The sequence below is a fragment of the Xylaria bambusicola genome (assembly GCF_022495145.1).
Source record: "Xylaria bambusicola strain CBS 139988 unplaced genomic scaffold F5B22scaffold_16, whole genome shotgun sequence".
In the NCBI taxonomy this organism is placed as follows: Eukaryota; Fungi; Ascomycota; class Sordariomycetes; order Xylariales; family Xylariaceae; genus Xylaria; species Xylaria bambusicola.
This window is the reverse complement of record NW_025953569.1, coordinates 464,903-477,981: the sequence shown is the minus strand read 5'-3', so window position 1 is coordinate 477,981 and position 13,079 is coordinate 464,903. Positions and strand designations below refer to the sequence as shown.

The 13,079-nt window shown below is 46.8% G+C and overlaps 6 protein-coding genes across 6 annotated transcripts; 2 read left to right on the top strand and 4 right to left on the bottom strand.

The window, feature by feature from the left end:
- Positions 1 to 429: 429 nt before the first annotated feature.
- Positions 430 to 2,278, bottom strand: F5B22DRAFT_645762 (uncharacterized protein; the record flags this gene model as incomplete). The annotated part of the gene is made up of 3 exons (XM_047978632.1): positions 430 to 822; positions 1,052 to 1,365; positions 1,420 to 2,278. The coding sequence occupies 3 exons, from the start codon at positions 2,276 to 2,278 to the stop codon at positions 430 to 432; spliced, it is 1,566 nt and encodes a 521-aa protein (XP_047831686.1).
- Positions 2,279 to 3,027: 749 nt separating this feature from the next.
- On the top strand, positions 3,028 to 5,251 carry F5B22DRAFT_654801 (uncharacterized protein; the record flags this gene model as incomplete). The annotated part of the gene is made up of 8 exons (XM_047979838.1): positions 3,028 to 3,086; positions 3,135 to 3,780; positions 3,845 to 4,161; positions 4,229 to 4,331; positions 4,393 to 4,499; positions 4,548 to 4,667; positions 4,726 to 4,816; positions 4,871 to 5,251. 8 exons carry the CDS (start codon positions 3,028 to 3,030, stop codon positions 5,249 to 5,251), a joined length of 1,824 nt encoding a protein of 607 aa, XP_047831685.1.
- A 743-nt stretch (positions 5,252 to 5,994) lies between these two features.
- On the top strand, positions 5,995 to 8,606 carry F5B22DRAFT_654799 (uncharacterized protein; the record flags this gene model as incomplete). The annotated part of the gene is made up of 5 exons (XM_047979837.1): positions 5,995 to 6,120; positions 6,183 to 6,491; positions 6,734 to 7,186; positions 7,259 to 7,834; positions 7,949 to 8,606. The coding sequence occupies 5 exons, from the start codon at positions 5,995 to 5,997 to the stop codon at positions 8,087 to 8,089; spliced, it is 1,605 nt and encodes a 534-aa protein (XP_047831684.1). The 3' UTR covers positions 8,090 to 8,606.
- Positions 8,306 to 8,606, bottom strand: F5B22DRAFT_603434 (uncharacterized protein). Its single transcript, XM_047974746.1, has one exon. The coding sequence runs from the start codon at positions 8,574 to 8,576 to the stop codon at positions 8,337 to 8,339; it is 240 nt and encodes a 79-aa protein (XP_047831683.1). The 5' UTR covers positions 8,577 to 8,606; the 3' UTR covers positions 8,306 to 8,336.
- Positions 8,607 to 9,292: 686 nt separating this feature from the next.
- On the bottom strand, positions 9,293 to 11,531 carry F5B22DRAFT_654793 (uncharacterized protein; the record flags this gene model as incomplete). Its single annotated transcript, XM_047979836.1, has 4 exons — positions 10,591 to 11,531; positions 10,264 to 10,520; positions 10,079 to 10,200; positions 9,293 to 10,007 (listed from the first exon to the last, which is right to left on the bottom strand). The coding sequence occupies exons 1-4, from the start codon at positions 10,970 to 10,972 to the stop codon at positions 9,293 to 9,295; spliced, it is 1,476 nt and encodes a 491-aa protein (XP_047831682.1). The 5' UTR covers positions 10,973 to 11,531.
- On the bottom strand, positions 11,027 to 12,835 carry F5B22DRAFT_110330 (putative cinnamoyl-CoA reductase). Its single transcript, XM_047968762.1, has 4 exons — positions 12,207 to 12,835; positions 12,097 to 12,144; positions 11,923 to 12,015; positions 11,027 to 11,814 (listed from the first exon to the last, which is right to left on the bottom strand). The coding sequence occupies exons 1-4, from the start codon at positions 12,709 to 12,711 to the stop codon at positions 11,450 to 11,452; spliced, it is 1,011 nt and encodes a 336-aa protein (XP_047831681.1). The 5' UTR covers positions 12,712 to 12,835; the 3' UTR covers positions 11,027 to 11,449.
- Between the last annotated feature and the right edge of the window lie 244 nt (positions 12,836 to 13,079).

Genomic DNA, 13,079 nt, shown 5'->3' with positions numbered 1-13,079 from the left:
TGCTGAGCGTGTGACTATGGCGGAGAAGCTTATGGAGCCTTTACCTTGAGGAGTACTTGCTGTACGCAGGTTTATCTAATTACTACTGGCTTGGTATTGCCTAAAATCATCATCAATCTAGATCGAGGAGGCTGCTCAGCCCTCGCCGCCAACCTCCGAGATATGCATCATGAGAGTCATCACAGAATTATATCTAGCAAATAAAGTCAATTCAATGCGTTTATTCTAGCCCTCATGTTGTAACTAAGTTACGTCGTAGAGCGTCTCTCTGCTACCTGTATCTGCGAGGTGCTCTTAACTGCTAGGTGCCTGTCAGGCCTGATTCATACCAAATACGCAATCATCCTGGACTCGATAAGGACGTGCTACCATGTGAAACCAATGCGCTGCTCGCAAACTAGGATAATTCACCAGCACTCCGCCTTACAACTAGGTTCTTTTTGCACTGGTTGAGGCTGCCTTTCTAAGATTTCTGGTTGGTCTCTTTCCGTGCGTGCCCTTTTCACCATTATATTCGCCTGAGCCGTCGTCCACCTCTGCGTCGTCATCATCATCCCCTAACTCTTCATCCAGTGTGGCATGATCCGTCGCCTTGACTGATAGTTTCACACGTTTTGGTCTCTGCGGTGTGGCTTCTTCCACTTCATCTGCTTGTGAATTCGAAACAGAAACGGTATCGTCGGTATTGCGGCCCTGTCCGTAGCAAACTTCGGCCTTGACCAGTACTCTTGGCGTTTTGAATTCATCACCAGCCGAATTAGTTAGCTGGATTAGAGCTGGCGTGACAACCAGTTCGACGGCATCATTCTGCCTGATGCATTTCTATAAGAGAATATTAGAATGCTGAGCTGTATTATGAAGAAGCAAGTAAGGGCTCAAGTTAATAGTGATTATAAATAGATGAGAAAAAGGAATTGTAATCATGCATAAAAGGGGAGCGGGCGGAGAGCACGAATATATGAAGAGTACCAACAAATGAAAAGCATGTATAAACGGCGATTTGTGCAAGCAGATTGATATGGAATAAACGGATGAAGCGGACGATGCTAACCTCGATAATCTCCATCCATTCGTCGTTGTACTTCTCGGCCACTGCAACATCTGCAGCCTGTTCCGTTCTTCGGATAGCACACTTCGTACGAGATAAAGTGAGGCCCTTAGCAAGTTGGACGGCTTCATTGGTAATAGTATCAATGTGACGCTCCGCGTTGCCGCTTTGCTCAGGGTTGACCAGTGGGGTGATTTGGGAGATAAGTAGGTCTCGGTAGGTCTTGACTCTCGCCTCCTGGGGCTCTGTATCGCTGAGCAACTGCGCAGTCATTACCCGCCAAAACTCTCGAGTCGGCCGAGGTGCGCTCGCGAGACCTGTAGAGTTAGCATTTAAACCACTACACACACAATAGCAAGAGAAATACTTACTTAAAACGTGCTCGACAACCTTGCCAATCGTGTTGGTAGTTCCCCATATGAAGAAAGGGTTACAAAGCAGTTGATCGTAGAGTAAGCACCATATGTGAGCCTCAGCGAAACGTCGTGCATAGAATCGATTCCTGAGGAAGTGGCCAATAGGAGTGCTTGATAGTGTTCTCAATTTCGCGGTGACATCGGCTGGGAGAGAAGTGACCAAGGTTGGGTGACTGCAGTATGTCTTGGTGAACCATCTGATGTTATCCCGCAACTCCAGGAATTGTTCTTCAAGAATGATATCTAGGTACGGTGCGCTGTGTCGAATGATCCCAATCTGTTCTATGTCTTGGCGAAGTGTCTCGCATTGTGTTTTAGTAGGCTCTAGAATTGCCTTCACTTCATTCAATTGAGTGCCTGCCAAATCCAACTTTGATTGGGCGGCGTCTAGTCGCTGTTGCTCTATTTCCAATTGGTCTTGGGTTGCTTTCAGTCGGTCCTGTGCTACGTTCAACTTGATTTGAAGTTCATCTCGATCATTCATAGGTTCCTTAGACGTAGTACTGAGAAATTTGTCTAGCTGATTTTTGAGCAAAGAAATTTCATTTCTGAATTCTCTGAGTTCGTCTTTATGACTGGCTAATTCATTGCGAATGTTTTGAGCACTCTCACATGGGTGAATCATCTCCGATGCGTCGTCTGCTGTCGCATCTTGGGGGTCATCTGTAAGATCAACTGCTGTAGGCTGGGGACCAGGTACGGCATTCTCTTCGGTAGAATGTGCGACTTTCTTACTGAAGTGCTGCGCTTCATCGTCACGGTCACTGCCATCGCCGCCCTCACCGACAGAGCGTTGTCTTTTGTTTGAACTCATGCTGAGACGGGTGTTCATCGAAGAGATCTGTCAGCTTGATCACCTAATGTTAACTATCTCTCCTGAAACTGGCCTTTGAAACCACGATGTTATCGTAGGGTAATTAAGCGTTCGAATTGAACACGCAAGGTAGGGTTGTCAGCGAGTTTGCAGATAAATGGGTGCCTAGGTGGCTGCTTGATGGGAAGATTTGGTCTGGGGGATTTATCTACCAATGACCAAGAGAGGTAGAAGGTACCTAGGTACAATGCAAATGAAGAATTTTACCTTGATATATTATTGTAAGGGAAAAAACTGAAGTATGGCGTACTTGGGTACGTAGTCAGAGAGGGAGGTTAGGTTGTAAACGTGGCGTACCCAAGTAAATTAGACAGCCAACTTGTTGAAAGGAAATTCAGCATCTCGGTAAGTGCGTCTTGGGCCCTGGTACGTGCCTTCCCGAGTATCCTATATCACCACAGAAACAAACAGCAAGTACATTTTCTAGGTATCTCTTTGATTTACCTACATAGCTATTTAACTACCTATCTATTGATCAGACCTCTACCCGTACATCCACCTGTTCCTATCTTTTCTCAGAGTTGCATCAGATTCTCGCATTTGCATATCAAGACATTTAACTTCCCGTTCTCAATATCTCCGTCCAGCACCTTTCCTACTGTTATCCCTCTTCCCAGCATCATCGCCGAAGTTCAGTGTATCTGGCCACGCAGCAGCCCTGCTTCAACTCTCGCTACGTCCTTTCCAAGATGGCGCATCGAAGCGACCACAAGGGTGTGGTAGTGATTGGGATCGATTTTGGCACCACGTAAGTCTACCATAGGATGCAGACAGGTACTTGCCACTGACTCCTCAGATTTACGGGCGTGGCGTTTGGTTATGTCAGAGAGGGTGGCAGAGGTCCTAGTGATGTAAAGCCTGAGGCAATCACTTTATGGCCAGCACCAGACCCGGAAGATCCCCATTCTGACTCACCTAAAGTGCCTTCGCGGATATCTTATGGTCAAGATGGAACTGTTGCCTGGGGACACCAGGCAGCTGACAGTGCAGATTTAATCACATGGTTTAAGTTACTTTTACTTGACGAGGACAGTTTAGAACCACACCTTAGAAACACCGCACACATCATTCAAGCTCGCAACAGCGTGGAGAAGACTGGCAAGAGTGCGGTCGAAGTCATTTCTGACTACCTAGGCAAGGTTTGGGACCATGCCCTTGAGGCTGTTACCAGAATCAACGGACAAGATTTCATGACCACTCGCGCTTTTCACCTGGTCATAACCGTGCCTGCAATTTGGCAGGATAGCACAGTTGCACTAATGGAATCCGCAGTCGAAAAGGCAGGGATTTTAATGAAACACCAGGGACGCGAAAACACGACTTACACTATTGTCTCGGAGCCAGAAGCTGCAGCTCTAGCTGTAATCGATGGTTACAACAAATATGACGTTCTTAAAACTGGGCAAACGTTGATTATTGTCGATTTAGGCGGTGGTACAGCCGTAAGATACTTATTTACTCTGGATCTACTGGTAAAACCCAGCTAATACTAAAATGTGTACACAGGATCTTATCAGCTTCAAAGTTAAATCAATGAAGCCGAACCTAGTTCTCGAGGAGGTTGTGGAGGGAACGGGGGGGTTGTGTGGCGCCACTTTCCTCGACGCAGCTTTCTTAGGTTGCGTTGAAAAGAAACTAAAACGAATGAAGCTAAAGAACCGAAAATCGCCATCCTGGTCACAAGTGAGTCGACGGGAACAGAAAAGTGTCTTGAATACCGTGTGGGAGAAAGGTATCAAGAGAAAATATTCCGACGGCAAGCGAAGCCCTCGAATCGAGTTGAATGAACACCAAGGTCAAAAGGTAGAAGTTTTGCTAGACAAGTGAGTACTCAACTATCTGAAGTGTTAAGTTAACTGAGTAAACTAATCATCTATTTCATTCAATAAGATTTGACATGGACGCTATTTTCAATTCTGTGTACAACGAGATTTCACGACTTGTTGAAGGACAAGTTCAAGCCATCATTAGCAAAACAAAAAAACAGCCCCAGGTATTAGATATTGGCCTCGCATACGGTTAATTTTTCTTACCGCTGACATAACATATCTTAGTTTATCATTCTAGCTGGTGGCTTTGGATGCTGCCAGTATATCCATCATCAGCTCTCTCAGAAATACGAAGGCCGTATTGAGATACTCCTCGAGAACGGCGAAAAACCGTAGGGCAGCTATACTTGTTGTTCGGCTTTCTTCTGACCCTGTCTTAGGTGGACGGCGGTTGCGCGAGGCGCAGTTATTTCTGGAGTCGGGCATGTGATCAACCAAGACGCTGTTGATTCCCACATCTCGAGATATTCTTACGCTTGGTTGAAAATGGAGGACTTCAAGTACAGTTGAGGCAATACCTTATGATTAGTAGCCGGAAGCTAACGTCATGCTGGGTAGTCGTCGCATTCATAACATCGAAGATCATGATATTCACGAGCTTACAGGTTGCCCCATGGCCAAAGAACAAATGGAATGGATCATCCTCCGTGTTTGTTGCAGCCATATATATTCCAATTGAACCAGACTACTGATGTCTATTTAGGGCGAAAGCGTTAAATCTCGTAAGCCTCGAACATATGAGTATGACAAGTTCTTTGGTATCGACGACGTCGGTTACGTCTCGTTTTCAGAGCCGATCTACCGTTCGAATCTCGCCAAACCGCCGAAACGGTTGGCAGAGAATGAGCCGGAGCATGATCCAAATAAGCCTTCTGACCCCACGGGTTTCCGGGAGCACGTCGTGATTGACATGAAGACCCCTGTGCCCGTAGAGGAACTGCCTCGACGAAGAGGAATAAGATACCCTCATCGTGTGCTTGAGTACAAGGTTGAGGTGAATATACAAGGGTCATCTTTGATCATAAAGGCCACAGCACACGGCAAAGAAATTGGGAAAAAGGTGATCTCGGGATATTCAAAGTAGATGATGGAAGAAATTCTATCGTACCCAGACCTATCAATGAGTCTAGGCTACGATCTCGATGTGGAAACTAGAAGATTTGGTCAAGATTTTCTATAGAGACTGGAACACGCGGTAATACTCCTCACTGGATGAGAGAAGGATACAAAATGAGTTTCAGGAATCTTATGAGTGATCTACACTCGCGGCTGCAATGATTACATGGATTTCTGATAGCTAGGGATTGTCAGCTTATATACACCGGCTACATTGATTTGCAACAACAGGTAGCTATCGGCTCACTTTATTGCCAAAAGTCTGATCGCGATGCGACGTGTTGGCATAACTGGATGGACATTAGCATATCAAAAAGTCTATAGCAATACAATCTCAACATTATAATGCATTCCCCCCGTCCTTAGCTTCACTTGCATCTTTACTACCTACATGGTATTTTTCTTCTATGAGAACTCCGACAGATATAGGCGCAGAACACGTATACAGAATTGAAGTAAAGTTTGGGTCCAATCCATGTCCTAGCACATGATGTTCATGACTCATAATTAGGTTTATGCAATCGCAAGGTGTAGGTCGATTCCTGGATGCGGACGGAATAATAGTCAAGCTCCCACTAGGTATAAATTTGCTACCTTCTCTACACCTATACATATTCTTCAAGTCTACCGATCAAATCACTCGTTCAGCTATTGGCGTGCGTCGCTAGAATATGTTACTTCCAATACAAAATTACATTCAATACCATCAGAATGGACGTATTAGATGAACTTGAGTCGCTGGCCGCCGCTGTGGTTCAACAGTCCGAACAGCCTGATGAACCAGACCACAACGATATAAAGCAATGGCAGTCATTATTTGGGCTCACATATGCTCAGGTCAGTAACAGCGAAAGAGAATCCATTAACATGATTACTAACTACCAATATTATCCGAATAGTCTCTTCAAGAAATACAGGCCCACCGGTCGAACTTGTCGCGAACAAGAGTGTCGGATTCGCACTGGGAAATTGTACGTGCCGAAAAGGAAGCCCAAGGATTCAGCAGAGAGGCATACGAATACTCTGCGACTTCGAAAGCGACAAAGCCCTCGGCAACAAGAGTCACCCATGCAGCCAGCAACCAAAGTTACCTTTTGAAGCTGGAAGGACCCCTAGGCAGCGCAGAGGTGGTCAAGCGAGCTTCGCGGTCGAAGAAAGATCCCGCCGTCTATTACGGCACAGATGACGATGATAAACCAGCCATATTTGTAAGTGGATTGAACAAGCACTGGCCTCGCCGTCTTTTTCTTGTTCATTCAAAGGAAAACACCCCCATTGCATACTTACCTGACAATGGAATGCGTATAACCGGGTGTATCAAACCCGCGACCAGCTAATCATACGGGCTCTAATGTCGGTGGGTGACATTGAAGTCGGCTTACCACCCTTACTTATTTGTTTACTCCTTTTTCTCGGCAGAGGATGTGGCTAACATTTGACATTGTATTAGTGCAAAGTCGACTCGCTTGCTAGAAGCACTATCTTAGCCTACTTGTCTGAGATCGAGTCGCGATTCCAGCCAACATTCATTAAGTACTCCATAGCTACAAAAGAGCTATCGAGGACCTCCGCATACCCGACTCTCGGAATCGATGCCACGATGCCACAGTATCGCCCTTCGTCGACAAATGATACGATTCTCACCCCCTCTCAAAACCAGTACCCTGTCTGTTACTTCTTTTATGGGACTCTCGCCGATCCTACAGTGCTAGGAAGGCTCCTTGGCATTGAGCCAGTGTACAAGGATGCGACTGTCTATGGAGGCACTCTGTGTATGTGGGGAGGAAAATATAAGGCCATGATAGACAAGCCTCGTGGGGTTGCACATGGGAATGCGTTTTGGGTTCAGAACCAAGCCCAGGAAGAGATCCTCCGTTGCTATGAGACTGATAAATACGAAGTTGTCAGATGCGAGCTTAATGTCGAAAGCAGAAGGATTCGAGGGCTCACGTTCCGATTTATTGGGGACCTTTAGGGGAACGTGACGCCATGGTTCTATGAGACTACACTGATCGCAGCGGCAGGCAGCGATGCATCTTTTGGACTGGCGGGCATCGATAGCACTATGCGACATCCCAGTGTGGAGATCCAACTGCCGAATCACCTGGTCCTGGTGTCTACCCATCGAGAGGCTAATCTCGCAGTAGCGGAGTCCCCTTGGAATACCCGTGGGTGGACTTATCAAGAAGGACTATTCGCACGACGGCGCCTGTATTTCCTCCCTAACCAGATGTATTGGCAGTGTCGTGGCTTTGAAGCTCAGGAGAGTTTCCAATTTCCCTATAAAGCCATCCGTAACGGTGTTCTACGATCATCTTTACCAGCTACGGGTGACACAGCTTCCCATAGCCAATCCAGTCCAGTTTTGCGCGTACATAAGCCATATGTACTTCCCGCATTGCACGAGTTTGGTCGAGGCATCGTTGATCTCGAGCAGGAGGGAAGCGAGCCTGATATTGAATTTTCAGGTCAGCATCTTTGGCTTGGAAACTGTATGTCTCTGTCTCTTTCCTCCGACCGGGCAAGATTCCAAAAGCAGGATTGGGGACGGGTACATATACTTCATACTACTATGTATGAGCCCCTGGGATACATAAACTCTACCTACGATTACTGGGAGGTTTCTAGTCCCGAGGTCAATAGCTTCATAGGCTAATCTACATAGTGGAGGAAACGACGTTGTTCAGATGTGGGAGAGAATTGGGGTTCTCCATGTGCAAGTCATGACCCCATCTTACGCGGGTTTTTTGAGGTGCTCGAGGTTTACGGAATGAAGATGCACGACCAAGACTATTTCATTGCATGAATTCCCTGAGAAGGAGAAAAAGCCAGCACCATAATTTTCGATGGAAAATGACACATCTATTATGTCGCTGTTCGAGCTGGAAAAGGGGCGTGAGATATGATATACCATAACATTGAGCGAAGCTAGATCTGCGGTCAGTTTTCGATAAATCTCTCAGGTGTCTGCCGGACCCGGATGGCTTGCGCTGTGCATGGAGGCTCGTACGCAGAGTTGTTCGATTCGGGGTCGCAGGTATGGACTATGTAGATCATATGAAGAGATTATAGGTCTCGACACTGCGGATGGCTTCTTGTAGCCCTAGATTCTCCTCTGCGTTTTCCTTGTCGTTATCTCTTTCCCCTTGATCAAACCGTCGTCTGGCAAATATAAAATACGCCCAAGCTAGCATAAACACACAAACTGGGACAGCAATTCCAAACACAATCCCCCAGATGCTTTTCACCTTTCCTGCAAGTGCGACCATGCCGAATGCAGCACAAGAAGTCATCCCAAAACCAGCAGCCAATGTGGTTCCAAGCCGTAGTGATTGATCAGTGATACCCGGGGCTGTATCGCTGACTATGAAAAAGCAGGCTGGGATTTTAAGGATCGCTTGCAGTCGGCGAGCTTTCGATACAATTCCGTCGCGACGCCGTACCACCAGTGTTTCGACTGTGCATGCAACTTGGATCATTATGTACTTCCATATTAGGATCATAACAAACTCTCCTAGACACTCTTCCATGGTTATCTATGTCGGCTTTGAATTGATGTGTATATTTCTCGAAATATCCGATGAGATTTGAGGGCGCGAAGTGAGGATATGCCAGGCTTTCAGGAAATGTGTGTGAATACGGATGCTTGTGAGAACTAGCGCAGGTGCTTATTCGACTGGGAGTGATGAATAGCAGACACTTGTTCGAGGACTCCTGAAGTTGGAGGAAAAGTCATGTCGTAGAAATGAGTACTTAGTAGGTCAGATACATCATGTTCTTCGTATGAAGATAAAGTTACCTGAGTGCCCATTCAATGATTAATAAGCTCTCCCACACACTTCAAGCAAGCTTTGTAAAGTTCAACCTTGAATACAGGTAGGTGTCCCGCGCTAAATGAACAGATCCGTGCCGTTGCAGATGCTCTATGCCATCAAAGTTTATGTGGCATACTTATAATGTAAGTTTATGCAATAGCCCCAATTAACTCAGGTAGCTCATAGCATGTTCTTTAGTTTATTGATAGCAAGTTGGTTCTTTCTACCCTCTCTGCGAGCTGAGTGGCTGCGACATCAATTGCATGCGTCCAGGGCATCTGACGCACGTACATCATCACCTCACTCCAGTTATCCCACCCCATCTGCCGCATTCGTAAAGGAATCATGCCCGCCAGATTTGGTGAAGCGGCGGGGACGTCACAGTTGATACCACATAGAACAAGTAGCCAGAGATGAACCGACATGAGATCTGTATCAGTTAAGACGTCCGACCAATCAGGCTGCGTCAAGAGGCTCAACAATTTTTGTACAATCGCCGTAGGAGAGCCAGGGTATGCATGGTACCTGCGTTGTATCCAAATAACCCAGAGCAGCGCCCCCTGACGCAAAGCCTCTGATATCGGAGAAGGCCGGTAAGAGATGTCAGTGACCGGAGGCCTATCCAGCAAGCGATGTGCTACTGGGTTGAGCCAGAGACCTAATAATACAGACTCTCCCCATAAGACATCACCTCTAACGGTTAGTTCTGATTCGATGAGAGAGGCTATTGCGTTTAAATCCATCATGCATGATAAGACATGAGAAATGTTTTTGTCTGCTTTGGATCTCAAAATCATCAGAGTGCGAAGGGGTAGTGGTAGCTCTACCGGAGGCACAACAGGGACAAGGTCTGAGGGCAGCGGAAATCGTGGGATAGAATCATGTAGTAGAGACGTTGTTACATCAACCCTATGAATGGATATTAGCCTCTATCTCATATAGTGAGTAGAGCAATATCCCCCCGTCATGTCATTTCATACCAGAAGATCATAAGTCTGATCTCGTCATGATCGCGCAAGGTAAAACTGTCGCCAAGAGCGGCAATCAGTGATTCTAAGCCCCATATATGGAGTAGTGCCTGGTCACGATCAGAGGATATCAACTAGTCAAGCAGGAGTCAGCTCCCAATCTCTAATAATAACGTAGACAGTTTAATCGCCCTTACATTGAAAGAAATGACGGCAATGATAGCGAGAATGACAAGTTCGGTAGATGGATTCTCCAAGTTGGTACCCGCCAATGCTGTTTCAACACATGAAATAGCATCCATCGAACGCTCGAGGGCCATCATCTTGAGTCTCGTGGGCTTTTCGTGGGGTACGCCTGCGAGTTGACCGGGTCTGATGATCAACTGAGCATAATGACGGAGAAAGGGGGATTTCTGGAACGCGAAAGGGAATATGAAGCGCTCAGTAGAGCGATCTGGACCTTGGTGTTAGGAGTACCAGATGGAGGGGCATAAACGATAATGGAGGATTTTAGTAAGGCTCACCTGTCGACACCGGGTTTCTGCCTTCGTTAAGCATCAGCATGATGCCGTAGGCTGAGAACATATCCCTGCCCCAATGACTTTCTAAGACGTCCAAAGGATGCTGATGCCAGAAAGGGTACACCAAAGCGGGCATGTGCCGCCTATCTATAGAATCATCATTATGTCGGCTACTTTCGGACTGGGCAACTGGTGTGGCGTTATCATTACCGGAGAACTGGAAGACCATCTCAAGCTGCGGGTTTCTGAGGCGCTTCCTGCGCTTCCTGCCAATGTCAAGCATCACATGCTGACGAATCTTGGTTTTGGTTTTATGATCACGATCGTGGACGTGAGTCGGACCAGCATTGTGGACAAAAAGGAGCGGTGTTTGCTTTGAGTTCATGGTTTCAGGTTGTTAAGAGACTAGGCTATCAAAAAATGCTTCAGATGAAGAGCTGTATTCATGGCGCTTCCAAGAAACCATTCAGAGAATAAAAATTGTCTTGACTTATCATGATTACGTGTGTTAAGAGGAAATGAAGACACAGAAATGGCTATGGTAAGTTCAACTCTTGATTAGTAAAGCCGCCGATGAAGAGCTACTCCTAATCAAGTAATAGGTCCCTGGTAAGCTGCAGCCCTGGTTCCGCTCGCGACCTGGCACTAGACCAAGCTCGGCCCAGGGCCCTAATATCTCGTGATTCTCGTCACTACTCGCCGTCGTTTGTGTTGCCGGCGAATGACTCGCGACAATCTGTATAAAACCTGCAACACCGAGAACAATCATATTGCAGAAGTACATGCTAACCAAGACTTCATAGTTCGAGGACGAGTTATCGAACTCCAGGGATCTTGTCTCCCCATCCCCCAGGTTGACCAATCAGCCTTCGTAGACTTCGGTTGGTCCGGTCCACCCTGTCCGCTTGATCCAATCCTCAAAGGTGCTGGCAGTGACGCCCAGTTCCTCGGCCGAGGTGTCCTCCTCAGGATCTAGAGCTCCATAGCATATTTTATCCGTAGGAGCCATAGAAAACCAGTCCATCATGTGCTTGATGTCGTCTCGAAATGCTGGGCCAAGCATAGGGATTGTGAATTCTGCCCATTCGGCACTGGTAAGTGGGTCATGGACTGCCTTTCGCCCAGTAACTCGGGTGAAGATGGCAGCAATTTCATCCATGCTGATCATTGGGCTTATGGCTGGGTACACCTTTCCCGCTGTCTTTTCCACTCCCAGATCGAAGATCCCTGCGCCCATTATGTTAGCGGTGTTATCTACTGGGAGCTAACAATAGAGTCTAGTGGTAGCCAGGTAGTAATAGGCAAACACAAGTTGGCATGGCGCAAGGTACGTACTATTAGTGAATACGCCTACATCATAGGCAGGATCCGTCCATTGCATCTTCCGGGGTCCCGGGATGGGGGCGCAAAACCGGACAACACCATCGCCTACGATAAAACGAACTCAGTTTCTAATAATTATCGAGGTATCCACTGAACCGAAAAGCTCGACGTGGGGGAAAGACATACCTCGAAGCCGACAATAATGAGACCACACATGGTTAGAATAGAAGAGTCCTACCAATACGTCAGTATGTGAGAGAAGATGGGGATTATTATGGGAGTAGTCGAAAATGTACCCGGAATGACCGCAGTCACACAATCAAGTTGACTCCTGGCATATTGCTCGATCTCGTATTTCAGGTCCATGTGATAGATATCCGTGAAACGGCCACCAGTGGCCTTGACCATATCGGGGAGGCTGCTGAAGACGAAATGCTTTACACCACAGTGCTTCGCGGCGTCAACAATAATTCTCCCTTGTTCTACCTCCTGCCGCAGCTCCTCGGGCTGAACCAGAGTTTTGCCGTGGACCGTCTGGTTGGTATTCAGGAACACGCCATAAGCACCAGAAAGTGCGGCTCGCATACTTTCAGCACTGTAAACATCTCCAGATATAAGGCTCACGCGGTCCTTGGCAGCTTCGTATTTGGACATGAATTCCTTTGCCCAGGGTGAGGACGTGTCTCGAGTAACACCGCGAACGATCCACTGGGCCTTGGGATCCCCAATCAAGGCAGAAACGACGCCGTCCCCTTGATTTGAAGTGGCACCGATAACAACAATGACTCGTTGATCCGACATTTTGACGTAGACGTACACTGAACCAAGGGCAGAGGATTTGTATAAAGGCAGAAGTAGGGTTGAAAAAGAATTGTTAAGTAAATCCACGAAGAACAATGAGATTCTGAATTCGTTGCCATGTGGCGGACTGGTCAACTATTTATGCGTGATATGTTGCGCCTGAATTTGACATCCGGCGCATTCGGAGGTTGATCTATGATGGTTTCATGAATCTCATCACGATAATAAGTAGACAGTCGTTAAGAACGATCAGACGCTTGAGTCTAAAAGGGCAATAGGTCCTCCAAATGAGGAATGGATATTGGCCCACATGGCTTCATATGTGGGACAGGGACTTGGAGTTGTTGAGAAGTTGATAAGTATCCTAT